Raw genomic sequence first — 26,953 nt, 5'->3', positions numbered from 1 at the left:
AGGATGCTGCAGCTGCACACATTAGTTTTCATGCAGTTAGCTGCAAAAGAAAAAACCAAGATGCAGACGTCAATGTCCTGACCACCCACACAGGGTTCTAATATTGTGGCTTGTGTGTCCTTTGATCCTGCGGGAGCTCTATGGAACACATAGAAGTGGCTGGGAGCGAGATTGTGTGCATCACATGTGATGCACACATGTGCAACTGCAGAAACAAAGAAGCCACAGGAACCTTCTCTCCTCACATATCCGACGTATCTAAGAAGTCACACTACCAGCTACACCTCCTCAGAGGAATCCGTCCTTTCCTCTCCTTCCCCCAGCAGCTCACTGTCTCTAGAGCCCTGGTTCCTCTAAGCTGGACTACTGTAACAGCCTCTATCTTAATCTGCCCGCCTCTACTCTCCGCCCTTTGCAACTCATCCAGAACAGGACTGCAAGACTTGTCCTTGGCCTCAAGCCCAGGGACCGTATCTCTCCAGGACTGAAATCGCTACACTGGCTCCCAGTGACTGCGAGGATCAAGTTCAAAACCCTCTGCATTGTCCACAAGGCCGTCTGGGGCCTTGGGCCAAAATACCTTCAACTCTCTCTTCCTAAATATCTTCCTTCTCAAGCTCTTCGCTCATCCGCCTCCAACTCCCTCAGGGTCAGCCGCTTCTCCAAACAACGAGTTGGGGGCAGATCTCTTTCCACTGCAGGGGCCTCCCTCTGGAACAGCCTTCCTACCTCCCTGAAACTTGAGGAGAACCACCTCCGGTTCCGGAAGCAGCTCAAAACCTTCCTCTTTGCCTCTGCTTTCTCTCCCCCTCTCCCCTGCTAATACTACTGAAACTGCACTGAATCTGCAACTGGGCCATTCACCGTTCTCGGCCCAGCCACTCTCCCCTGCACTGCCTCGACGGCAACCCCTGCACTACGGGACTGTGTCTGTATCCATACAGCCCCCCTTCCCAGCACTTGTCTGCACTTACCTCGCACTTGCCACCAGCTGGCCCTTGTTATTTATCCTGTATGCTGTATGCTAATAACCCTGTACTGCACTTTCCCCTCTCCCTTTCCCCCATGCACTTTTCCCTTCCCCTCTACCCTTGCACTTGCGCGATCTGAATGACACCTGGCCTAGTAAGATCGTTGTCCGTCTACCCTTGTTCCCCCCCTGCCTTGTCGCACCTTGAAACACTTGTGTATAGGCGCGTTACAAATGCCTTATCATATCATATCATAACCTAAAGATAGATACTGGGAGTGGGAAAGAAGAGATAAAGTGGACAGAAAAAGATGCCCAGGGTTCAGGGTCCATACTTATCCCGCAGTTCATCAAAATCAGAAATCTGATCCCCCTCCAGTAAATCACCCACAGATAAAACACCCTTCAACACCCAACTATTCCAAAACAATATTTTATTTTTCTCCTGGAAGGCCAGATTATACCCAGAGGAGGCACCCCTATGCAACCAAATAACCACCTCATTTTCTTGAAGCCACTGAAGCAAAGTACCTCGAGTAGTTTGCATTGTAGGCAGAAGCTTAGCTCAACGTGGCAATCTAGACAGAGAATAGAGATTCACAAGCTGACATGGGGACGCAACCCAAGCCAACATACTCAACTTTTAGGAAGTTGCAACAAACTTCATAGTACATTATCAACAAGGGATGGCTCTGGGTAATTGCGCTAGCCTGAAAAGTAGTATTCTATTATCAAAAGTACATAGATAGACTCTGTATCCTTCAATACAGGTTCAAACCAATAAGTATCTTGATGTGCTCAATAGACTGCAATTTATTATTTCACTTAAACCGAAAAACCTCAGCAATTGGCCAATTATGGTAAGCTAAGCAACCATAACTTGCACCACCACCGTGCACTGCTAAAACTAATAGCCAAGACAAAGATGACGTCACAAAAAGAAATGACATCACAGATCTCGGCCACTTGTTTTTGCTCACTGAAATATCTAGGCCAGGTGTTTTTGTTCACCGACAGTCAGAATATTAAAATTCAAAAGGTGCCTATATATCTAGACGTTAACCATGTTGTATGTTCCTAAAGTGCTTTCTGTAGGGTTTGTTCTCAGCTCACGGTGCACATACATGGGGCAACAAGCAAGCCTCAAACACAGAACTCATTTGAGTTCATGAAGATGAACTTTAATGTTATTAACATTTTCTGGTGATGCTGTTTCTTTCTTCCGTACTTTAGCTTCCCTGTATGTGCCTCTGATTTGCATGCATTGTGGGTCTTCAAACGTATTGTTTGTACTAGCACAAGTGTGTAGTAAGTCGAATTGTTAGCTAGTTATTACATGTTTAACATTACTCAAAACTCTGATAAGGTAGCATTCATTATTTTACTATCCAAAATTACAAGATTAGAAATATTGTACTTCTATGGTGTATGCTGCAGCCATTGCCTATGTTTATGTATGATTAGGTTCTTCTATTAACAACAACACTCCAGTATAATGTTTTGTTTAGATGAGTACATTCTTTAATAGATTAAGTTGTTCATGCTAGGTCTCCCGATCACCCCCGACATCTTGTTACAAACATTATAAACACAACCCTTTGTAGAGACTTTTCAACAAAATGTGTTTCATGGGATGTCATCAATGACATTTGTGATGTCATCTTTGATGTCCTGGGTGTTAGTCTTAGCAGTGCAGGGTGGTGGCACGAGTTATGGTTGCTTAGCTTACCATAACTGGCGAATTTCTGAGGTTTTTTCAGTTTTACTTGTAACCATAAAATCCCTTTAACATAACGTTTTTTCAGTGAATTTCATGGGTTTTTTACGAGTGCATGCTAATTTCCTAAAATGTCCTTATATCTCACTTACCTCAATATAGCAACATATGTGTCCAATTTACAAAGTTTCACCTTAAAGTTCTGGCATTTCCCACCTTCTTGCATAATTTTTAACACCCCTATACATTTTTTCCACTTTTTTGTGTGTCCGTCGACGCTCGTCAACGTCGAACGTCATGGTGGACTTTTCGGAACAGTGTCACGTGACCGTGCATGCGGCATGATGACGTGTTCACAAACGCGTCCGCACTACGCGATCGGGTCCGTGCTTCGCAAACAGTTTGGAACTGCACTTTCTACTGATCTAGCTCAACATTTTTCCCTTGCACAGCTCCTACACTTATTCTTACTCATTATCCATTAACAATCTAGTACAGAGCACATACTTGGAAGAATATTAGCAAAACTGCTATTTATCTTAAAAATGGCATCAGCTATTGTCATCCAACCTCCCCAAAAGCCACCACCAGCTCGGGGACCTACACAACAAAAAAAGCACAGTACTTTCAAAGACAATGAAGAGGACCAAGAAGATGAGGTACAGGAAGTGCCTACCTACAACATCAAGAGAGAATCATGGGTGTGGCAGTTCTTTACCACTGTTGGGAATGTACCAAAGGCTAAAGCTGCCAAAGTTAAATGCATCGAGTACTCAGTCGCAGACAACCTGGACAGTACTCCTATGGGCCGACTTCATGCACCGCCACACCTAATCCAACCACTGCAATGCTCTCACAAAGGCTGTTATTTTCTTAGCAAGTAGTAGGCTGTCATCCTCCACCAATAATGTAACCACACAGACAACCTCTGTGGGACAAAATCCCACCAACTACCTTGCAAGCAATAAACAAGGCTGTTGATCTCCCGGTGGCATGCCTTTTGGGCTGCTATAAGAAAAGTCGCAAAAACAAACTGTTGAATAAACTAAAAGACCTGATGTACATACTAGCCAAAAGATGCATTGCCATGTGGTGGAAAAATGCGAGAGGCCCAAGCATAACACAATGGCGGGGGGACCTTCAAAAATGGGTGGCGGCAGAGTTTGGGGCCTGGGAAAATGCACTACAGAATCAGAAGCTAGATTATAGCGAGGATCTACAGCAATGGGTGGCGCTGACTGGGCCAATATTAAACTCAAGGTATGAGAACACTGCCACAGAATAGGAAAGTAGCATACCATCGGAACCTTATATCGACAGGCTCAGCTGCAGACCACTGGTCTGGGTGGGGAGTTGGGGAATTCGAGAGTATTCTAAATGATACATCAATAATGTAAAGTTGTTTTGTTGGTATGATGAAAATAAAACAAATAAAAAAAAAAAAAGGCCGTTGATCCATATCTTTCGAAGACAACAGTCCTCTGTATATACTGCAACACACCACTCTGCGGGGGGAGCAATTTCAAAGTGCTTTTGAAGCTGTAATCAAGGAGCATGAGAAACACTGCCACCTACCTTAGATGTAACACACGCGCAACATCTTCCCCTGTCCACCTGCCCCTCCATATTAGTGCTTGGTGCCTCTTCCCTCATTTCCCCTCCCACCTTACGTTCTAAGCTTGCCTGCAAAAACAAAAAAAGGTTCCTTTAGGAAACACCTTTCAGTTAAAAAATAAAACTAAAAAAGAAAATCTTATAGATTATCTACTTTAAGTACATATAGTACATAGACCCAATAAGATTTTCCAGCATTTCCATTAGCATTTTGTTTTATGCTAATAGAAATAATGTGGTGTTCCATCCCCGTTCCTGGGGCTGGAACGGGTGATGAACGGTCCGCCAACCCAAGTTATGGTCCCAAGCGAGGGTGGATAACAAGGGCTCCGGACCGCAACCCCCGTTCCAGCCCCTGCAATGGAGATTGAAGGCCATTAGCACCCCCCCCCACTGCCAAAGCGGTAACGTGGGGTGTTTAAAAAAAACACTGCTCTTGGAAGGAAAATAATTTTCCAAGATGGCCAACATGGAAAGCGAAGGCAGTGTTACGTGCATAGCCCCTCTTCCCTTTCCATGGCGGCCTGCAGAACTCGGAGAGAACCCTATGACCATATTACCACAAACACATTTTATTTTCCCTTTCAAACCTATCGCAATTTCGAAAAACTTTGCCACATAGCTGGTCCATGGTGGACATGGCCACTTTATCCCCATTGGTCGTCCCTCGTGGTCATGGCCAGTAGCCAGATTGTCCAGGTCATGACCTTATGCCATGGCCCAGACAATCTGGCCACAGGCTATACCTCAGTCACCAAAGGTATATCACAATTGTTTCTACCTACATTATGACACTTGTTAAAAAATTTAAATACGGACACATTTGCAAAACCATGCTTTCAGGTACTTGCCAATTCTCCTTACACAAGTTTGCTGGAAATCCACCCATGTTTTATTTTTTTCAAAAGTGTGAACATGTACGTGCATACAATAGTCATATAAATAAGCCCCCACTTGAAAAAAAAAACATTCAGACTTTGTACAAACATTCAAGGTTGGGCCTCAAATCTTTCTCAAAACTATTGTCCACATTCGTCAAATGGCAACAAAGTTATAAGCCATCTAAAAATATTGAGATCTCCGCTAAATGTAGCCCCCTCTTGACAAAATCCCACCATACTTTACAATTTTTTTCATAACTAGATATACAATCTTTTCGCAAACGTTTGTGCAGATTTGGCAAATGGCACCACATTTATAAGCCTTTACAATATTGTGCAACCCACCCCCCCTCTAATTATGTTCCCTCTTGACAAAACAGCACCACACTTTCCGAAACCATTCAAAATCAGGCCTAGAATGAGATTCCAAAATGTCATGCCGTTTCAATGAGTGGGGTCAAAGTTATAAGCCATCCAAAAACTGTTTTTCACCAACCCTGTAATGCACAAATAAGCATAGATGCCCCCAAACATCCGAGATATTCGCAGACATCACACTACTGCTCTGGACTGTTAGCGGACATCAGAGAAGGAAAAACACCTGTTTTTTGGCTTTTTAAGGCCATATCCCATCCCATTCTCATCACCCCTCACTTCCCAAAGATTGTTTGATAAGTGCAATAATGTTTTTTTCAATATGCTTTTACTGCGATGTTCGTGAACAGCGACGGATGTCCGCGAATCCAACATGGCGGTCTTTTCCAAAAATCTGACGCACTTCATGCTTTTTACCAACCAATCAGCGAGTGCGCCCGATTTCCGCGCACCTCACGTCGCCCTCTGGGCCAATCGGTGGCCCGTCCGCAGACCCAACAGGGAAGTGAGTCGGCGGCCGGAACCCAGATATCACACATTTTTTGTACCTACTTTTTGGTCATTTAAAAAAAAAAAATACTGCACGGATTTACACAATTTCGGGACCAACCCGTCGCTCCTACTGCACATTTTGTGAAAATCCATCCAGCGGTTTTGGCTGTAGTCATGATGAAAACATTATTTCCATTGAGTCTATGGGGAAAAAACCACACATTTTGGGACACCTCCCCCCCCTATAATTTCGACCCCCCTCCCCCCGGGCAAAACCACACCAAACTTTGCAGGATCTATCGGACGGGCCATATACTGTTTTTGAAAAGTGACATGAGGATTCATTCGGAGAGGTGCGGGGGGGGGGGGGGGTGGAGTACTTACCCAGAAAGTACTCTTCCTATGAGCTGAGCAATTTAACTGCAGGGCTGCTACCGCAGGCCCTGTAAAAAATACATATATATATATATATATATATATGGGATACATTACTCACCGTAATCGTATTTCTGATGCTTGTATCTGCTTAGATTCACATGCTGTGCATAGGCCGACATCTAGTGGAAGCTGCGGAGTATTACAGTTTGTTTTTCGAAAGTCGAAAATGGGCGTCGACACAGGCGTGCCAGTAATACTATCCCTAGTGTGACGTCCACTGTACCCAAGATCCCTCACGCGTGTAGGATCCTCAGATTGTATTTTTTTTTTTTTTTTTTCTGACATGAGGAAGCATGAGGAGTAGCGTGAGTACAGATAATCCAAGCAGATAGACAGAAAGGTAAGACTACAAGCAATCATGCGCCTTCTCTCGGAGGGGAGGAAGGGTGGGTCGCATGTGAATCTAAGCAGATACAAGCATCAGAAATACGATTACGGTGAGTAATGTATCCCTTCTGAGGCTTGTGGAATCTGCTTAGATCACATGCTGTGCATAGATTAGCGAGCAGTACCAGAAGAAGGAGGTGGGATGTGAGAAGGGTCATGAGCAAACAGGTGTCTTAGAACCGCTTGTCCCACTTGTGTATCTGTCTTGGAATGAGTGTCAATGCAGTAATGCTGAGAAAGTGTGAATAGAGCTCCAAGTAGCTGCTTTGCAAATGGTGTCGAGGGGAACATTTGCAATGAAAGCCAGAGTGGCACCAATGCCTCTAGTAGAGTGGGCCCTTGGCGTAAAAGGCAGAGTCTTTCCAGAAAGAGAGTAACACAGCTGTATACAGTTGATAATCCACTTCGAGATAGCGCCCTTAGAGACGCGATCCCCCTCTCTGCCTGTAGCTACGGAGACAAACAGTTGATCTGTTTTCCTTAGCGGTCTGGTTTTATTTACATAGTATAGGACCGCCCTACGCACATCTAGGGTGTGTAGTTTCACCTCAGCCGAGCTTTGCGGGTTTTGGAAGAAAGCCGGAAGCTCGATGGACTGGTTTACATGGAACTTGGATATGAATTTAGGTGAGAACCTAGGGTGTGTGCGTAAAACCAGTTTGTCCTTGTGGATAGTAAAGAAAGGATCCTGCACTGACAGAGCCTGAATTTCACTGACCCTTCTTATGGAGGTAATGGCTACTAAGAAGGCCGTTTTATAAGTCAGGTGTTTGAGACTACTTTTATGCATGGGTTCGAATGGGGGTCCCATGAGCTTAGCTAGCACCACGTTGAGGTCCCATCCTGGCGGTGGGTTCGAAATAGGAGGGTGAAGTCTCTTTACTCCTTCCATGAAGGCTTTAACCACTGGTACTTTCCACCACGAGACCTTGTTATGGGATGTGGTGTAAGCCGAGAGGGCTGCCAGGTGTACTTTCAGCGAGTTAAAAACCAACCCTGCATCCAGCAGGTGGAGCATGTATGTCACAACGTTGGAAGGAGTGCAATCAACCGGGTTGATTTGTTTATTCTGGCACCAGATAACGAATCTTTTCCACTTATCAAAGTAACAGTGCCTTGTATTTGGTTTCCTGGACTCCTTTAGAATGTCCATACACCTCTGTGGTAATTTGAGATGTCCAAACTCTATGACTTCAGGAGCCATGCTGCTAGGTTCATAGAGTTGGGTTCCTGATGCACTGTTCGACCCTGTTGCTGGGACAGTAGGTTGTACCAGGCTGGGAGTCTGATGGGCTCGCACACCGCCATCCTGCGTAGGTGTGGAAACCATGGTTGTCTCGCCCACATGGGAGCAACTAGGATGAGCGTCATCGATTCCTTGTTCATCTTGTACACCACCTTCCTGATGAGAGGAGTTGGTGGAAAAGCGTACGCAAACATCCCTGACCAGTTCATCCACAGGGCATTCCCTTGGGAGTCCGGCTGGGGGAACCTGGATGCAAATCCTGGGCATTGTTTGTTTTCGCTTGTGGCGAATAGGTCTATAGTGGGGAAACCCCACTGAGAGAAGAGATCTTCTACTACGTTTCTGTGAAGGACCCATTCGTGTTCTTCTGGGAGGGAGTCTCTGCTTAGAGCATCCGCTAGGGAATTGAGCTCCCCTGGAACATGTTGTGATGACAGGAAGATGTTCCGTCTGAGTGCCCATATCCATATTTTCTGGGCAAGCTTGGACAGATTTGGCGAACGAGTCCCCCCTTGCTTGTTCAGATAGAACATGGCTGTCGTGCTGTCCGTCCTGATCTGCACCGACAAGTTCAGTAGATGGGGCTCGAACGCCTTTAGCGCTCGGAATGCTGCCAGAAGCTCTAGCAGATTGATGTGGTTCTTGGCTACTGAGTGAGACCAGAGACCCTGAGCTGTGTGGTGGAGATGGTGAGCTCCCCACCCAGTCAGGCATGCATCTGTAGTCACCACGGCTTGTACTTCAGGATCGTAAAAGGGTTTCCCCTTTGCGAGATTCTCTCTTGTCCACCAGTGTAGGCTCTGTACGAGTGTTGGCGAAACGACCACTAGATCGTCCCAATGACCACTTGCCTGAGACCACTGTTTCGCCAACCATTCCTGCATGGGACGCATGCGCAGACGCGCGTGGGGGACCAGGTAAATGCATGACGCCATCATGCCCAGTAACCGCATAGCTTTGCGTACTGTTATCTGTTGACCTGACTGATAATGCGGAATTTGCAGAAGTATATTCCGAATTCTCTCTTCCGAAGGGAAGGTCAATCCTTTCTGAGTATCTAGGATAGCTCCTAGAAACTGTTTTGAGGTGCTTGGCACCAGACTTGACTTTTTCTCGTTGATAGAGAAGCCTAATTCGTGGAGGAGGTCGATAGTCCTCTGAATGTTTGACCTGCAAATTCCTGGGGTTTCCCCCGTTATGAGCCAGTCGTCCAGATAAGGGTACACCGGGATTGCCTCCCTGCGTAGGTGTGCAGCCGCCACCGCCAGTACCTTGGTGAATACCCTTGGTGCTGAAGCTATCCCGAAGGGCAGTACCTTGAATTGGTAGTGGCGACTGTCCACCTTGAAGCGCAAGTACTTTCTGTGCGCTGGGAGCATGGAAATATGAAAATAAGCATCTTTCATATCCAAGGTTGCCATGTAATCCCCCTTTTTTAGGAGGGGGATTACCTCTTGTAGCGTGGTCATACGGAATTTTTGTGGCTTGACATACTTGTTGGCAGGCCGTAAGTCCAATACTGGGCGCATTGTCAAATCTTTCTTTGGCACAAGGAAGTAAGTTGAATGTGTCCTGGGACGAGTTCTATCGCGTCCTTTCCTAGCAGAATGGCGATCTCCTCGAGAAGGATCATTTGATGCTCTAGGGAGTGCACTCTTTGTCGTGGAGGATGGTTCCGGGGACGCTGCAGTAGTTCTATACAATATCCTGCGGATACTGTTGACAGCACCCATCTGTCTGAGGTGATCCCTTCCCAAGCCTGGGTGAAGGTGGAAATGCGTCCCCCTACTGGGGTTGCGTGACAAGGGACCCTGAACTGAGCGTCACTGTTTTGGTGGAGGCGTGCCACCTCCCTTGTTGGGGCTGCCTCTGCCTCTTCCACGACCTCTCTTGTTACCCCTGCCGTAACTCTGGGTAGACTGCTGGTTGTTATTCCATTGTGTACCCTGTCCCTGGGCATAGTTGCCTCTTTGTGAATTTTGGCCGCGTGGGCGACGAAAATTACTGTTCCCCCTCTGGTTAGGGGGTTTGTTGGTAAGCTGGCCAAGGGATTTGAGAGTCTCATATTCATCTTTGGCATTTTTAAGTGCGTCTTCGACCGCTTTCCCAAACAATAGGTCGGGTTCCACTGGCTTGTCTATTAAAGAAGCCTGGGTTTCTGTCTTGAATCCCGACTGCGGTAACCACGCATGTCTCTTGATAACAGTACCTTCTGCTATCAATGTCCCTGCGTTGTCAGCGGCGTCGAAAGTTGCTTTTAAAATGCAACCAGACACGGCTCTCCCCTCTGCCGAGATCCGAGCCAGCTGGCCCTTTAACGGTTCTGGAGCAGAGGCAATGAGCGCCGCGACTTCTTCCCATTGATGGCAATTGTAACTAGCCAACAGGGTGGTGGAATTCGCAATCCTTGCTTGGTAGGCGGACGTTGAGGCTACCTTCCTGCCAAACCCGTAAAGTTTTTTGCTCTCCTTGTCGGGAGGAGCTTCTGATGAAGATAAGGGCGTGCCAGCCCTTTTTCTAGTGTTGGTAACCACTAGGGAATCTGGTTTAAGATGTCCCCTTATATACAGAGGGTCAGACTGGGCTGCCCGGAAAATCTTTTCAATTCTGGGGTTGACAGCTCTGGTGAGGTTAGGATTCACCAGGGAAGGATCTATTCTTCGTTGGATGGATTTGAGGATAGGGATGGTCTGAGCGACCGGTCTCCTCTCTCCTACAAACTCCTCCGCGAAGTCCCTTTCCTCCTGTACACCGTGGGTGTCGATGTGGAAATGTTCCGCTGCTCGAGCGAGAACCTCGTTAAGGAGGGGCTGGTTATCAACTGGAGAGTCGGTAACTGGGGCTTCGCTTTGTACTGGGGAATCTACTCTGTAAATTTCCTGCTCATCTTCTCCCTCCTCCAGGTCCTCATCCTCTGCATAGTAATCTGTCCCGGTTTGTTCTTCCATAATTTCAAACTCCTGGTCCTCTTCAGGGAAAACTTGTCCCTGGTAACTGGGGAGTGGAGTAGAATATGGAGTGGAGTAAGGCTGAACCTCGAAGGGTTCAGGTCTTTCGAACCGGGGCTTTTTACTTAGCGGGATAGGATCGGAGGAGCCTGAGGGTGTGGCCCCTTGAGGGTTATATGAAAGAAAATGTTCTGGGTTCTTATTATAAAAATCAGCCAAGGAAGACATCCTAGACATAACCCTGTCTATGTCTTCACTGGACCATTCCCTGGAACAGGGTATTACTTTAGTAGGTGATGATTTATGGGACTTTTCAAGGGTAGACTTGTGTTTGCTTGTCTGCCTAGGGTGAGAGGATGGCTTTACAGGAGTGGAAGGCTGTGCTTTCCGCTGTTTCCCCCCCTCCCCGTGCGTGGAAAAATGTTTTCCCTGTCCCTTGGAGGCCCCAGAGACTTTCGACGCCTGGCGCCGAGGGTCTGGAGAGGTATCTGTGTGCTTCGGGCGTGGGGCCTCACTGGTGTTAACCGCGGTCTCGGTAACTTGGAGCGCGGCCTGGGGGTGGAAGTCGTCTTCGTCTCCCGACGATCGAACTTCCGTTAATGTGTGTAGCGAGGCACTCTTGGCAAGAGTGGATGATTGCCTTGCGTCGTGAGGTGATCTCGATCGAGAGCGCCCAGAGGACACCGAGTCGGACCGTTCTTTTTGTGCCTCTTTCCGGGAAGTCGACGTCGTCGAGGTCCGGTTGGTCTTAGTGTGTTTAGTGTGTGTTAGGTGTGTAGCGCTTTCGTCGCCGGGGGTCTTCCCCATAGCCGCCCTGCCGGACGACCTTCCGAGGTCGGGGACCTGCGCTCGCCGGCTGTCTTTCGACGCCGTAATGCCCTCGCCGTCCGAAAGTACGGCGTCGCTGCCATCGCTGAAGGCGCCCTCCGCTGCCATGGCCTCCTGCCTGGCGTGGTGGGCCCAACGCTTTGTCGAACGGTCCTTAAGTGTCTTAGGTTTAAACCTACTACACGCTCTGCAGTTCGCTTCGGGGTGATCCCTCGGTAAGCAGAGATTGCACGTGGCGTGCCTGTCGACCCAAGGGTATTTGCGATTGCACTTGGGGCAGAATTGAAAAGGGGTACCCTCCATACGCACCTTAAGGCAGCGGGCTGCTAAGTGTAGGAATATATAAAATGTAACTATATATCACGAGTGAAGAGTATGTACCACCCCCCACTCTCCCTACTTGTAAGGGCCGAGGCCAGCGGCCTACTAGGCCCGGGCCGAGGCCAGCGGCCTTCCGAGGCCCAGATCCGTCGTGCAGCAGTCGACGGTCGATGACTTCTCCAGCCGTCGTCGAGGTCGAGGGTCGACGTTGGGGTGGGGAAGGGAATGAATAAGAATTATAATTATAATAACAGCAAAAGTATGGCTAAGGCCAGGGAACTCCGCAAGATGCTTCCGACCAGTATGGCGGAAAAAAACAATCTGAGGATCCTACACGCGTGAGGGATCTTGGGTACAGTGGACGTCACACTAGGGATAGTATTACTGGCACGCCTGTGTCGACGCCCATTTTCGACTTTCGAAAAACAAACTGTAATACTCCGCAGCTTCCACTAGATGTCGGCCTATGCACAGCATGTGATCTAAGCAGATTCCACAAGCCTCAGAAATATATATATATATATACACAGAAAATGTGTTTGTTCTTCATACAATTCCACACCCTTCTACCAATCTGCTCCAAAGTTTGCATAGTTACCTGTTCGCACCCTCGATACGCCACAGGCTACATTACATGTGGACACCCCACTGTGTTTCCCGGATTTCACCCATGCACAGATGAGACGGTTGCCTGGAAGCGGCGAAACATCAAGCTGGTCGTAGAAGGAGTGGAAAGAGCTCATCTCAAGCATCTTGACGCAAGGAACAGAACTTCAAGGTCCCATAAGGTCCCTCAAAACCATGTTTCAAGGCCCTAGGATGCACAGTTTCTGAGATTTTGCACCGCAACGCGCAACACAATTTGGTCATAGAAGGACCACACAAAGCTCATTTTAACCATCTAGACACCAGGAACAAAACCTGAAGGAAAGTCACGTTCCAAGACCCTGCACTGTTTCCGAGATATCTGTACCGCATTGTTACACAAAATACTGCACCGCACCAGGGTGAGGCAACCGGTGGGGTGAGCGCACTAAGGTCCCATTATGCTGCAGCACACCAATTCTCACCTCCCCTTCACATCTGCTACGTGATTGTCAACAATTGATGAGTGTTGCCATATCTGTCTAAAAGAACCCGTGCAAAGTACAGGCACATTTTGCTAGTACTTCTATATTTCTGCAAACTGGCTTCTATATTTCTGCAAACTGGCTGATGTGCGTTTATGTAATGTGTAATTCTGTTGTAAGGTTTCAAAAAAGGCACATACCTAGCACTGATGTTATTCGCTCTATGAGTCAACTGAACATTTTATAAACATTGGTTTACTCATTTGCCACAAAATAAAAAATTCTAAAGATTGCTGTACAAAAACATTTTTGAACTAATTAACAAATTACTAACAGTTTACCTATCCTTCTTTTTAACAAGCATTTAAAATGAATCACCTTCTACCCTGCCACAGCCTTGTCTTACTGTGGATAAATCTGTATTTCTCAACTGGGTGGTGCAGAGTTGTTGAAATATTAGTAAAAATACAAATTGCTATTTGAGAGGTGGGTACTGAGAGGTCATTTTCAATCACCATAAATGACGCAAATAAGAAAAAGATCATTCCACTAACTACTTGAAAAAAATCATAATGAAAACTCTTTGAATGCACCCATCTGACAGATTCATAAACAGCCACAAAATGTGCTTCAAGCTAAAATATCAAACAAGGGTAATCTACAAAATTGACTCATTCATGTAATCGTACCGATGAAATAATCAACTCTGTGGCCCATCATGTTGGTAGACTTGGTTGGACAGTTGAACCTTAAGTATTTGGCTACAGCTTTCTCATCTTTTGTTGGCTCGCCAACTTCCTGTAACAGAAACAGGTTGATAAACAATTAGATATATACACATGCTAAATTTAAATAAATTAAAAATATCAAAATGTATTCTAAGTGTGCAAATGATTCCTAGGTTTTAGTGGTTGCAATCTGCACTGTGGCAATGGAAAACATCCAAGTGATAACCTTTCCTGCATGGTGCTTCACAATTATAAAGCAGATAGTTGAAGCATAGTAGCACATTACAGGAAGATGAGAATGACAACTAAATATTCAAATTAAGTAAATGTCTCCTCACACCAGCAGATACATGCTTTCCAAATTAATGCTACATTATTCTTTCACTGATTGGGATGCCATTACAACATTACAACTCACAACACACTTAGATAACATGACCAATCAAAAGCAATTGTGTAGTCTGTGAAGGCATCATGAAGGAAGACACAAACAACAGATCTAAGTTCAAAACAAACTGATTTATTCAAGTAAATGTCAGGATGTTAGGAGGCCTAACATGCCCTATGCTAAGGTGTAATTTCCCTACCTGAAGTAAGAGTCTGAAGTCAAAGTCGGTCTGTGTCTAAAACCTATGCTTGCCCTCACAACTTAAGTTAAATGTCATGTAGGGATGTCAATAATCAAAGAAATAGTGATCTACATAAGGCTCTGAGCTTCTTCTAGCTCGCAGCTTCCTTTTCAGCTCCCCTTCCCCAAGTTCAAGAAAGTTTCACAAAAGCCTCAGAATGACCTCTCTCTCACTCAAGGTAATACCGTTCCACACATTCCTCTGCGTTCCCTTCCCCAAGTTCCAAGCAGCACAGTCCAAAGAAAAATGGTATTGAGGCTTTGATCTCAAGCCAAAAGGTGCAATGCCTCACGTCTCCGGGTTCCCTTCCCCAAGACTTCAGCTCTACCAGTTATACTTATGTCAGTCTTTCAAACAAAAGATTTAACACAACTCAAGGTCAGCTTGACCACATTCCTGGATTGCCTCATCTATTCATTGGCAATGCCTCTTCTTGATTCATTCCACTATGTCTTTTGGTTCTCACAACTCATGGCTCACCGGTCTATGCGCAGTTGTTAGGCAACACAGTCCCACCCATCACATGGTTCCACAACCAGGATCCCTCTCTTTGTTGGCCTCTTGGCTTTATGGATAATATTTACAATTCTTTGGCTGGCACTCTTTCACGCTGGTGCATTTTCTCATATGTTATCATAGGGACACTTTCCCTTTGGCTGTCTTATTATTTGCTTTACCCATAAAGCTTAACTTAATTTGATATTCAACAAGCTTAGTTGCGAGATTTCATTCCGCTCATTAGTACCCGGCCAGGATCAATGAGCTTGTTACAAGCAAGCGCATTGGCCATCGCCAGGGCATTACCCGGCCGACAAGGCTCCCTCACCGCGGCGGCTCTGGCATTCCTTCCGTGACTGGCTGCCATGGAAAGGGAGAAGGGACTACGTCCCTTCTCCCTTTCCATGGCGGGCCTTTTTTAAAAAAAAATGTTTACATTGATTTCAATGGCCGTCATGGAAAGGAAGAAGTTCCTTCTCGTGAACCCCGCCAGGACATTTTTAAACTTTTTTTTTCTCGATTCGAGAAACGGTCGAGGCGCTGTTTCTCAACTCAAGAAAAATACCAATTAGTACCCTGGTAGAACATTCCAGGGTACTAATGGCAATATAACCCTCACAAGGGGCATTACCGGTCGGGTAATGCCCTCGGGGCTTCGTTAAAGCCCTTGCTTCGCCCGGGCTCTGAACTATGGCACCGGGGGAATTACCGACCATTGATGCCCCCCTCCTCCTCGGAATATATTGCCTAAGTATTCACCAGATATTCAATGTGCTTAATTGCAAAGTTTCATTCAGTTCGGTGTTTAAAAAAGGTTCAATATGCTTAATTTCAAGTTCCCGTTTGGTTCGGTATTCAATATGCATCTAGCAAGTTTAATTTCAAGTTTTTCTTTCAGTTCGGTAAAGCATAACCCTTTTTGCCATCCACTAGGTACGCCCCCGGCTGCTGAGTGCCTCCCTCGACACTCATGGACTTAAGCATTGTTCCCCGGTAGCTCGCGCTGCTATCTTTCAGCCTTGCAGGTCGGCCGGCCAGCTGCTACGAGCCCCGTTCGCACTTCGGGGCTTTTCCTGGCCTCGCTGGTTGCTCTGCTGCCTCTGTCTGGATGAGGACAGCGTCCCGCTCTCTCCCGCAGCTTGTCAGGATCGCCTTCTTACGTTGCCCTCGTAGTGTAGACAAAGAATTCTACCCTACAATGTAACCCTGTGTCTGGATATACAATATACCAGCACCAGGGATCTATTGTTTGGAAGAATGGATCCCGGGTGGCGTGTGGCAGCAGATTCCCTCGCGTCTGACAGTATACCAGTTGATTCCCTCGCGTCTGACAGTATACCAGTTGATTCCCTTATGTCTGACAGTATACCAGTTGATTATAGAACAGCCATTTTATGCAGATGTCACAAGGAACAGAAATAGCTGTTACAAAATATAAGAGAAAACAATCCTTAATACTTATACCCGGGACACCAAGAACAGAAACATGAAAGTAGGACAGACACTCTTACCATGGGGTTGTTGATAGGAATTCCATGGGCAACCAATGCTCCAATAAGACCGCCAAGGTACAGGGATTTTGAACTATTCCCGCCGGCACGCGTACGCCTAAGGGTCGGCAGTACAATCCCCGACGAAACGAGGACGCTCCTACCTCCACCCCTAATGGTACCACGGCAGTCTCTAGTCCGTACCGGGGAATGGAGAGGAGTAGTGTACCGGCAGTCTGGAAAATAAGGAGCACTGGTCAGGTGGATCCACAGCGGGAGATAATGTTCAGGTTGATCAAGTCGAAAGGCAGAGGCAATCCGTTAGGCAATCCAAGTCGAACAACAAACAAAAGTTCCGAAGACAAAATCATGAAACAGAGGCAATCCTGGGCGAGGTCCGGTCCGGTAACAATTAGCAGTGAGGCAGAACGGGGATTTCCGTGGTGGGCTTAGACAGAAGACAGGAGCGGGTACGCAGGAAGCATGGGGAAAGATTCCGACAAGAGGTAACAGGGCTAGACAGGAAGACAAAGGTACAAAGGCAGGAAGACAAGAATTTTCACAAGCACGTAGCAGACTCCAAATTCAAAATCAGAAGCAACGAGTTAACTGCAGGCTAGAGTTTTATAAGATCGTGATCACATGACCTGTACGTGCGGCCGCCGTGGTGCGAGTCGACGTCGCTGCCCTAATCTACATGGTAACCGCCAACGCAAAAACCCTGAAGGACGAAATCGTAATCGGTTCTTGTGGCCGTGGATTAAACCTTTAATGCGAGGTAACCTCATGGATAACGACCGCTGAAGCATTGTATCTTGATCCCGTTTACTGCGAGACTGCGGGGGTAGAGCCCGCCTATGACCCCCTGCGGCTCCCGGGCCGATTCCTGACACAGCTCTACCTGCTGGTTTCTCACCACAGTGGCTCCTGTTCCTGCAAAAGCCTAATGACCAAACTCGCTCTGGGCTCGATAGGTTGGCTGGGCTTCTGGCCAGCATCCTGGCTCCTCCAAAATTCCCACCACGGCTGCCTCCTCCGGAAAACGGGTGCCCTGCTGGTCTTCTTCCCACAGGCCTCCCTGTTTCTCTTGTTGCTGCACATTTTTACTCCTTTTAAACACCTGCAACCTTTTAACAGGTTGCAGGTGTGGGATTCCAATGTGGTTTTCCTGACTATGATTAAGAGGATATGCCTGAACTTTACTACACTCTTCGTCGTCCCAGTATTAAAGTGGTGACATGGCATAATGTGCATTACTCAGTCTCTTCTTCCCAGAAGTGTCAGGTGTCACATAAAGTCCGGGGGAGGGTTAGTTAGTTGTTAACAGGGAAAGGGGGGATACCATGTCTCGCCCAAGAGTACCCCGCTCCCAATCCACAAGGGCCCTCCACCCAGGTGATCCTCCCTCGCTTCTCCGCCCTCAGGGTCAGGATCCAAAAGCAATGTACTTTCCCTGGCCACCTGCGCAGAGGATCCAAGAGGAGTAGAAGTGAGAGCACCCTCCGGTTTCTCACAGGTCCCACAGCCATGACCCTTAAATTAACTACTTGTAGCTGTTGCCTAGCCAGTACAGTTTTCTTTGCTGCTGTGTAGTTGTGGATTGCACATTTTCACTTGCTGCTATAACAAACACTTTAGGTGGGTAACTGACTGGAGGAAGTGCAACCCTCACCTACTTTTACATGGTGAGAGTCCCATACAGGGAAGCTTGGATCTTGGCACCTTCTTCAAACCGGCTCGGTAACGGTTAGCTGCGTGTACTCTGCTGGCTTTGGGCTTTCCACAGAAGGATCCTGTCGGAATGTTGTGTTATATGAGTTTTACCAACAACTGTGTACGTAGTACCTTGTGTGCTCAATCCATGGGCAGAGGGACTATCTGCTGGTTGTGGGTTTCACTAAAGGGGGACCCCATGCAGGGTACAACGACAGGCCTCGAGGGCTGGAAACATGTCAGAGTCTAAGGATATTCCTCATTAATATTAAGGAGTTAAATTTGCATATGATTCTAAATGTATGCATATTTCTTCTCATGAATATTGAGTGATACCCTGAAAACTCCTCAGGTTTTCGGCTTTCGACCCTTGAGGCCTACGGTTAGACAACCCTCTACAGGTTTGGACTTTGAGACGTTCCACAGCATGTGCATGTGTAGTCAGTACAATGTGTTCTGTATTCAGAGCAGTGTGGGGGCAGGTGTGTGCCCAGCAGTGATGAGGTCCAATAATCTTTGCTGGCATCCCAATGCAGAGTTTCCTGTGATAACTTTGATGATGGTGCAATGCTAAAACCCCATGATCTTACATATTTCAGCAGTACTGTGTTCCATTGTGCTGATCTATGGTTTAGTATAGCGCACTGCTGCCACCATGATCATGGCATCTTGCACACATTTGACAAATCTAAAAATATGTGCAGCATTCTTATGTTCTCAGAATGGCCTTTCATTTTAAGTAAAGGAGAAAGGAGCCTGCATTGATAATTTGTATCCCCCTCCTCTTTCTCAAAAGAGATGCAGTTACAGAATTAGAGTGATTTACTCAATAAATTGTTTCTATACAGAGGGATTTATTTACAGACAGCGATTAATTTACAACGCATGCCAAAGAGATTTATGTACAAGAAGATTGGATGCAAATAAGACTGCCTGCAATCATACAGAGTGACATAAAATACAAGTCTTCAGGTTCTCACAAGGTATTTTTGGGGCCTAAGCCACCTGTCCCCTTACGTCTTCCCCCCAGCACCCTTTATGTCATGCCCATCACTTAGGCCACACACCCTTGTTACAGCCCCTCTCGATTGCCTATCCCACATAAAGCACTGGCTAACCATCTCTATGGTCTCTATCCTCTCTCTTATTTGGTTATATTGCTGGGGGTTAAAAATTAGTTTGATATTCTTCACAGTACTTTCTGTACTTTTCATTCTCTGCTGCACCAACTACGGATGATAAGGTTTCTCCCAAGTCTGGGGCGGGCTTATTTGTGTACTCTGGTTCCCCATGAGAGCAGGCTAGTAGTGGGGTGTAGCGTTGTGGATACATTGGGCTCGCCCCGCGGGAGGAACTTGTTGTTGGACGCCACGGTTTCTCTTCCCTGTATGCAAAGCACTGGGCAGACCGTAGAAATACATTTTGACGACCACATAAGTGACTTCCTGGGAAGTATGGATAGTTTTTTTCCAATCATGGACTCGTTGCTGCCTGCTCACGAGACTGCAGTTATTTGTTCTCGAAAGGAGGGTTTGGTGCAGGTTGTGGACACCGAAAGCATCGGTAAAGGAGGCAGTGGCAGATATGTCTAAAGACATTACATCCTTAATATATATATGATATGATATAGCATTTATAACACGCCTATACACAAGTGAGGGGGAACAGAAAGAAGACAACGATCTTACTAGGCCAGGTGACAGTGAGATCGGGCAAGTGCAGGGGAGGAGGGGAGTGCGGGGGAAGGGAAGTGGGCAGTGCAGTACACAGGATAACACTGAAATAAATAAGACAATAAAAGTGCAGCCAGCTGGTGGCAGGTGCAATGTTAAGTGCAGACATCAGGTGCCAAGGGCTTGTCAGGGCTTTAGGGATACAGATGCAGTCCCCGATACAGTCCCCGAGTGCAAGGGTGGCAGTGCAGGTCTGCAGCTGGCGGGGAGGGGACCCTACCCCAAGATCATTGGGTAGCCAGGTAACCAGTGCAGTTTCAACCAGGAGATCAGCAGGGAAGAGGAGGAGAGGAAGCAGAAGCAAAGAGGAAGGTCTCGAGGAGCTTCCAGAACTAGAGATGGTTCTCCTCGAGTTTCAGGGAGGCAGGGAGGGTGTTCCAGAGGGAGGCCCCAGCAGAAGAAAGATCTACCACCAACTCGTTGCTTGGAGAAGCGACTGATCGTGAGGGAGTTGGAGGCGGATGAGCAAAGAGCTCGAGAAGGAAGGTATTTAGGAAGAGAGAGTTGAAGGTATTGAGGCCCCAGGCTCCAGAAGGGCTTGTGGACAATGCAGAGGGTTTTTAACGTAATCCTCACAGCCACTGAGAGCCAGTGCAGAGAGTTCAGACCTGGAGAGATACGATACCTGGGCTTGAGGCCAAGGACAAGTCCTGTTTTGAATACGTTGCAGAGGGCGGAGAGTAGAGGCAGGCAGATTTAGAAAGAGGCTGTTGCAGTAGGTTAGCCTGGAGAGAACAAGAGCTCTGGAGACAGTGTGCTTTTGGGGGAAGGAGTGGAAAGGAAAAGTACCTATGAGGAGGTGTAGCTGGTAGTGTGACTTCTTAGAGATGTGAGGAGAGAAGTAAAGTGTGGAGTCGAAGATAATCCAGAGGTTTTTTGCCTCACAGGTGGGAGCAGGAAGAGGGCCAAGAGAGGCCGGCCATAGAGTTTGTTTGTTTGTTTATTTGTTATGTGCACCGGACCCTGAGGTAGCAGGGCGCAAGAGACAAGGAAGTTTACAGCTTGGTTACAGAAGTTACAAGTTACAGAACAAGCAAGTTACAGAGTAGACAGTTTTTTGGCTCTATAGGTGAGACAAGTACAAGTGCAGATAGAGCGCCACCAAACAGTCAAATCAATGGCGAACAAAATAGCAAGTCAGGTAGAGTACAAGTGGAGGTGCGAGAGTTAGAGTGCCATTTATGTTGCATTCTCGGTGAGCCATTTTATGGTGACAGGAAAGGAGGGAGCAGGTGTGCCAATGACGAGAATCTTGGTCTTACTGGCATTAAGGCAGAAATCATTGTCTGCTATCCAGGAGTGGTGTGCCGCCAGACAGTCAGAGACCAGAGAAGAAGAGGTGGCGGAAGGGAGCCTGAAAATGAGTTGCGTGTCATCCGCATATCACTGAAAATTGGGACAGAGAGCAGCAATGCAGTGGGAAAGAAGTGCCAGGTATTGGTTGAAAAGCCAGGGAGAGAGGTTAGACCCTTGGGGAACACCACAGGTAAAGATAGAGATAGAGGAGAGGAGAGGAAGGACCCAAGTTGGACCTGGGAGGGTCGATCTGAGAGGAAAGAAGTCAGCCAAGCCAGGACCTGATCAGTGATACCCAGATTATCACGGACATGGTTGAGCAAGATGGTGTGGTTGACCGTGTCAAAGGCAGAAGAGAGATCAAGTAAGATGAGGACACGGGGTGCTGCAATCAAAGTTGGAGAACAGGTCTTCACGGATGTTCAGGAGAGCAGTTTGCGTGTTTCTGGCAGCTCTGAAGCCAAACTGATGGTCATGGAGACAACCAACAGATTCAGTGTGAAGATTTAACCAGGTTACTCACCGTAGAGACCACCTTACTCCTAGTCCATACTCCTTTCCTCCATACTTATGGGACATCTCTCCGTCCTGTGGGACGGGACCCGAGCACTTTGTAAAAAGCATCCCAAAAAAAAAAATTCAAAAATGTGTCCTATAACTTGGTTATACTCCTACGTCCTGTCCCCTTTCCTCCATACTTATGGGAGATTCCAAAGCACTCCTAACTGGAACTACGGGTGGATGGAAATACCCCTTATTGAAAAAGGTTCTTCAGCACAGCCTGACCAAACTGAGCATCAGCTCTCGAGCTTATATCAAAACAATGATGCTTACAAAAAGCAGATGGGGAGTCCCAAGTAGCTGCCCTAGCGATGGACTCCCAGGGGACATACTTCTGAAAAGCAACCGTAGCTGCCTTGCCCCGCACCAGGTGTGCATGAATACCCTTAGGAGGTTTCAGCCCTTGTATGGTGAAAGACTATGTAATGCAGGCGGCGATCCACCGAGAAATAGTTGCCTTAGACGCCTGCTTACCCTGAGGGTTACCGAAAGTCACAAAAAGCTGAGAAGAACTCCTAAGCTCGGAAGTCCTGTCAAGGTAGAACTTAAGAGCCCTTCTGACATCAAGACAGTTCAGAACCCCTTCTGCCTCTGAGGTAGGGTTTGGAAAAAAGACCGGCAGAGAGATCGACTGATTCAGATGGAACTCAGTTACCACTTTTGGTAGAAAGGCAGGGTTTGCCTGTAGGACCACCATGTCCTTGTGAAAAACAAGAAGGGATGCTCCACTGACAAGGCCTGGAGCTCACTCACTCGCCTTGCTGAGGTAACGGCGACCAAAAAGGACACTTTCCATGATAGGTACTTGAGGTCCACCGTGGCCATGGGTTCAAAAGGCTTATGGCACAGCGCCGTCAGGACTATATTTAGGTCCCACGGCGGGTGCGGACAACGAACTGGAGGGTAGAGGCGTGTCAAGCCTGCAAAATGCCTCTTGTCGACTGAGTTACTCAGAGAGTAGGAACATTGGTCTGTAGAAAGATAAGCGGAGACCGCTGAAAGGTAAGTTCTGCAGGACAGAACGTGAACATCCGACTCTGCTACGGAGGACACGAAGGACAGCACAGTGTCAATCGTAGCCACCCTTGGGTCCAACTGCTTTCCCAAACACCAATGACAGAACCTGAGCCATTTACTCCTGTATTGGGATCTGGTTGAGGGTTTCCTGGCTGCCTGGATAATACGCATGTTATCCGGTTAAGATGCTCTAAGGACCTGAACTCAGGCACCATGCCGCCAAGCTGAGCGATTGTGGGGAGGGGTGCCATATCTGCTGCTCCCCCTGATGAAGAAGATCTGGGGTCACCGGTAGGCTGATCGGCGGATACACCGACAGGTGTTGAAGTTCTGAGAACCAAAACCTGGCCGGCCACCAGGGGGCTATGAGTAGAAGGGAGCAGTTCACCGAGTTCTTCAGCTCCAAAATTGCTAGATGGACTAGAGGCAGAGGTGGGAAGGCATAAGCTCTCATGTTGTGCCATGGAATCTCGAGAGGAGGCTCCCAGCCACCCTCTGGAAGCAAACCGAGGAAGCTTCCTGTTCACCGCCGTAGCAAAGAGATCCACCTCCGGTGTGCCCCAACGCGAGAAGATCCCTAAGAGGACCTCTGCCTTCAACTCCCACTCGTAGCTGACCACTGTCCGCCGGCTGAGGGTATCCGCTGTGACATTCAGCTGACCCGGAATGTGTACTGCAAGCAGCCAGACACCATGAAGCACGGCCCACTCCAAAATCTGGATGGACAGTTCCACGAGGGGGGGAGACTTCGTTCCCCCTTGATTGTTGATGTAATACATTGACACCACATTGTCCGTGCGTATGCGGACCACCTTGTTGGCAATGACCGGTCTGACGCCTTGAGCGCTAGAAAGATCGCCAGAAGCTCCAAATGATTTATGTGCAGGAGCTTGTCCTGAGGCGACCAGAGGTCCGATACGTGTAGAAGAGCTAACGTCGCACCCAACCCCAGGAGGGAGGAGTCCGTCGGAGCTCAGTCCTGAAACCCCGCACCCACCGACAGGTTGCTGAAAGATGACCACCATTCCAGGTCCACTCTCATGGAAGCTGGAATCATTATCAGTCTGGAATCTGAGTCCACAGCCTGACGCCAAGAACTCTGAAGAGCCATCTGGATCCGTCTCATCTTGAGACGAGCAAAAGGAAGAGCCAGCACACACGAGGCCATGAGGCCCAGAAGCCTCTGGAACCACCAGGCTGACATGCTCTCCGACTGCGCAAACATCTGACACGTGGCTAACAGATCCGCCATTCTGTCCCCGGTCAGGTATACTCTGCAGTCGATCGTGTTCCAGTGAAAACCCAGGAAAATCAGGTCCTGTGAGAACGTCATGGAAGATTTCCGCCAGTTCACCGACAGCTAAAGATGGAACAGGAGCTGAAGGAGAGACTGGAGATCGCCCGCTGCTGCCAGCGGACAAGGGCTGCGTAAGAGCCAGTCGTCCAAATATGGATACACATGGATACCCTGGAGACGAAGATAGGCCACAATCACCAACATCATCTTCGCGAAGACACGCGGCACCGAGCTGAGGCCAAAAGGAAGCACTCGAAACTAGAAGTGCTCCTCTCCCAAAGAGAAGCGGAGATATCTCCTGTGTGGGTTCCAAATCAGGATATGCATGTACGCATCCTGAAGATCCACGACGCTGAGCCAATCGCCCATCTGCAAGGAGGAGCGTATCTGGCTGGGCGTGATCATCTTGAATTTCTCTTGGGGTAGGAAAAGAATGAACTGGGAAAGCTCTAGGATGGTGCGCAGGCCAGCCTGGTTGGGTTTGGGCACCGTAAACAGCCGGGAGTAGAAGCCATCCCCTCACTCCCCAAGGGGAACGGGTCCACAGCTCTGAGGTCCAGAAGTTTCTGAACTTCGGCTTTGAGGGAGGGCCAGCCTGACAGCTGAAAAGGAGGGTTGAGGGGTGGGGTAGGGGATAGGGGTAAGCGGAAGCCCGCTCGAGCAACTGACAAGACCCATCTGTCTTCTGTGATGGTCTGCCACGCCTCACAATGAGACGCAATGCGTCCTCCCACCGGGGTCTCGTGCGAGCGCGGAAAACCCTCATTTAGTAGGTTTATCAGTGGCGGTGCCACCTGAACCTGAAGAGGAGACTGAGGAGCGAGAGAAAAAACGCGTCCGTTGTTGCCTACGGCGGTTGTTCCCCGCAGGGGTATCCACTCTGCGAGATTTGTGGTCGAGGAAGCCCCTAAAGACAGAGGAAGGTCGACTTTGCGACAACGGTCTCTGGGTTTTGAAAGGAGCCTTAACCAGGACAGACAAGGACTTAGCTGTCTGAGTGCTATCCTTCGTCTTGGTGAGCTCTACATCTGTTGTAGAATGAAAGAGCTCCTTCCCATCGAACGGAAGGTCCAACACCTTGTCCTGCACTTCTTTTGAGAATTTAGTTGCATGCAGCCACGCCTGCCGTGAGGTATCAACCCCCAGCATAAGGCCCCGAGCCGAGGCGTCTACGTGATGAGCCGCAGCCTCCAGGAGATCCTGGGCCAAGACCCTGGTGTCGGATAGGCCTCCTTTAAAGTCTTCCAGCTTCTCGACCGGGATAAACTCATTAAACTCCGACAGACCTTTCCACATCCGCATGTTAGCTCCCGCTAATATCAATTCAGCATTGGCCTGCCTGATCTGCAAGGCCGAGTTGGCGAAGAGTTTCCTCCCGAGGGAGTCGAGGAGCTTGTCTTTTCCCAGGACCTGAGTAGCCGTCGTGGAAGAGGATGCTGCAGGCCTGGACTGCAAAGTGGCCGCAGCCACTACTGTTGTAGAGGAGGGGGGCGGAAAAGATGACAGGGCCACCTCTTCCGAAGAATGCAGCCTGTATCTCGCGTCAATTTTCTTATTGACAAGAAGTCCAGAGTATGGCTTTTCCCAGACTCTGCGGACCTCGGCCTGAACGTCCTTCTGCAAGAACAGGCTGGTACGCTCCAAGGGAGACAGGGTGAATGCCGCAGAAAGCACGCCCTCCTGCGGAGCGGGTGCCTCGGGCACTGGAACATCTAAGAAGTTCATCATGTCCAGTACCCGGTCATGAAAAGCTCTGATAGAGCGGGGAAGGTCCTTGCTGTCCTGATTGCCTTGCGCGTCATCCGACAGATCAGGATCCTGCTGAACCGTGTCAGGCGCTGCCTTGTCCACAGGGGACAATGGGGGCAAAGGCGGAAGAGTCGGGGAAGGCACCGTAGGCAAGGGAGGCGCCGGCGGAACCACCGGAGGGACAGGTGGAACCAGAGGCGCGGGAGGACATATCTCCCTAAAGAGCCCTTTGAAATACTCCCTCATGGGGTCGGTACGCATAAGCGCTTGAAATTTACCGAAAAAAGCGTCCTCCGGAGACTGTTTCGGAACCTGAGGAGGAGGTGGACAAATCCAGGGACGTAACGGGGAAGGGTGCCACACTGGCCCCTCCACCGACGTATCCACATAAATCAACGGTGCCGACCCCGCAGGCAACGAAACATTGTGCGGAAGAGGCATCCGAGAGTTCCAGTTATAAACTGGCCGATAAGGATGCGCACAAGGGACTCTATGTTCACCCAAGGGACCAAGCCCTACACCTGAGGCCGATGGCGTAGTTGTAGGGGTAGCACCCAAAATGGCCGCTGCGGTCGGGAACGGGCGCCATTTTGTCCTCATCTGAGGGGAACTGCGGCACGTGAGGAAGTGAGGCAGGGGCTCCCGTCGATGGATCAGAGGTCTTAACTTTAGCCTTAACATAAGGGATCTCGGCAGAGCCTGTACTGTGAGGCCTGGAATGTTTTTGTGACATACCAACCGCCAAATTAGCCTTCGAAGGAAGGACCTCGGCACTGCTGGTAAAAGAAGAACTTTGCTTCTTTGCCCCCTCAACAGGTCTGGTGTCGCCGCAAGAGCGGGAACGGTGAGACGAGAAAGCCTTGACAGGCCTCTCAGAACTGTTGGTAGCTTTAGCCTCTGGACGAGGGACCTCGGACCCAGGCCCGGTAACAGCCTCATCTGCGCAGGCCTCGAA

General features: G+C 48.3%; 1 protein-coding gene across 2 annotated transcripts in view; it reads right to left on the bottom strand.

Moving 5' to 3' along the window:
• Positions 1 to 26,953, bottom strand: part of SEC62 (SEC62 homolog, preprotein translocation factor) — a 670,644-nt gene that overhangs the window by 472,694 nt on the left and 170,997 nt on the right. For both annotated transcript variants that reach the window (XM_069618540.1, XM_069618541.1), the window contains one exon: positions 13,977 to 14,085. In XM_069618540.1, the coding sequence (XP_069474641.1) occupies positions 13,977 to 14,085 (109 nt within the window). The remainder of the gene's footprint in view (positions 1 to 13,976; positions 14,086 to 26,953) is intronic.

Source organism: Ambystoma mexicanum, chromosome 10 (genome assembly GCF_040938575.1).
Source record: "Ambystoma mexicanum isolate Mex_15411 chromosome 10, UKY_AmexF1_1, whole genome shotgun sequence".
In the NCBI taxonomy this organism is placed as follows: domain Eukaryota; kingdom Metazoa; phylum Chordata; class Amphibia; order Caudata; family Ambystomatidae; genus Ambystoma; species Ambystoma mexicanum.
The sequence above is the reverse complement of the archived record's forward strand: the minus strand, read 5'-3'. Positions and strand labels throughout refer to the sequence as shown.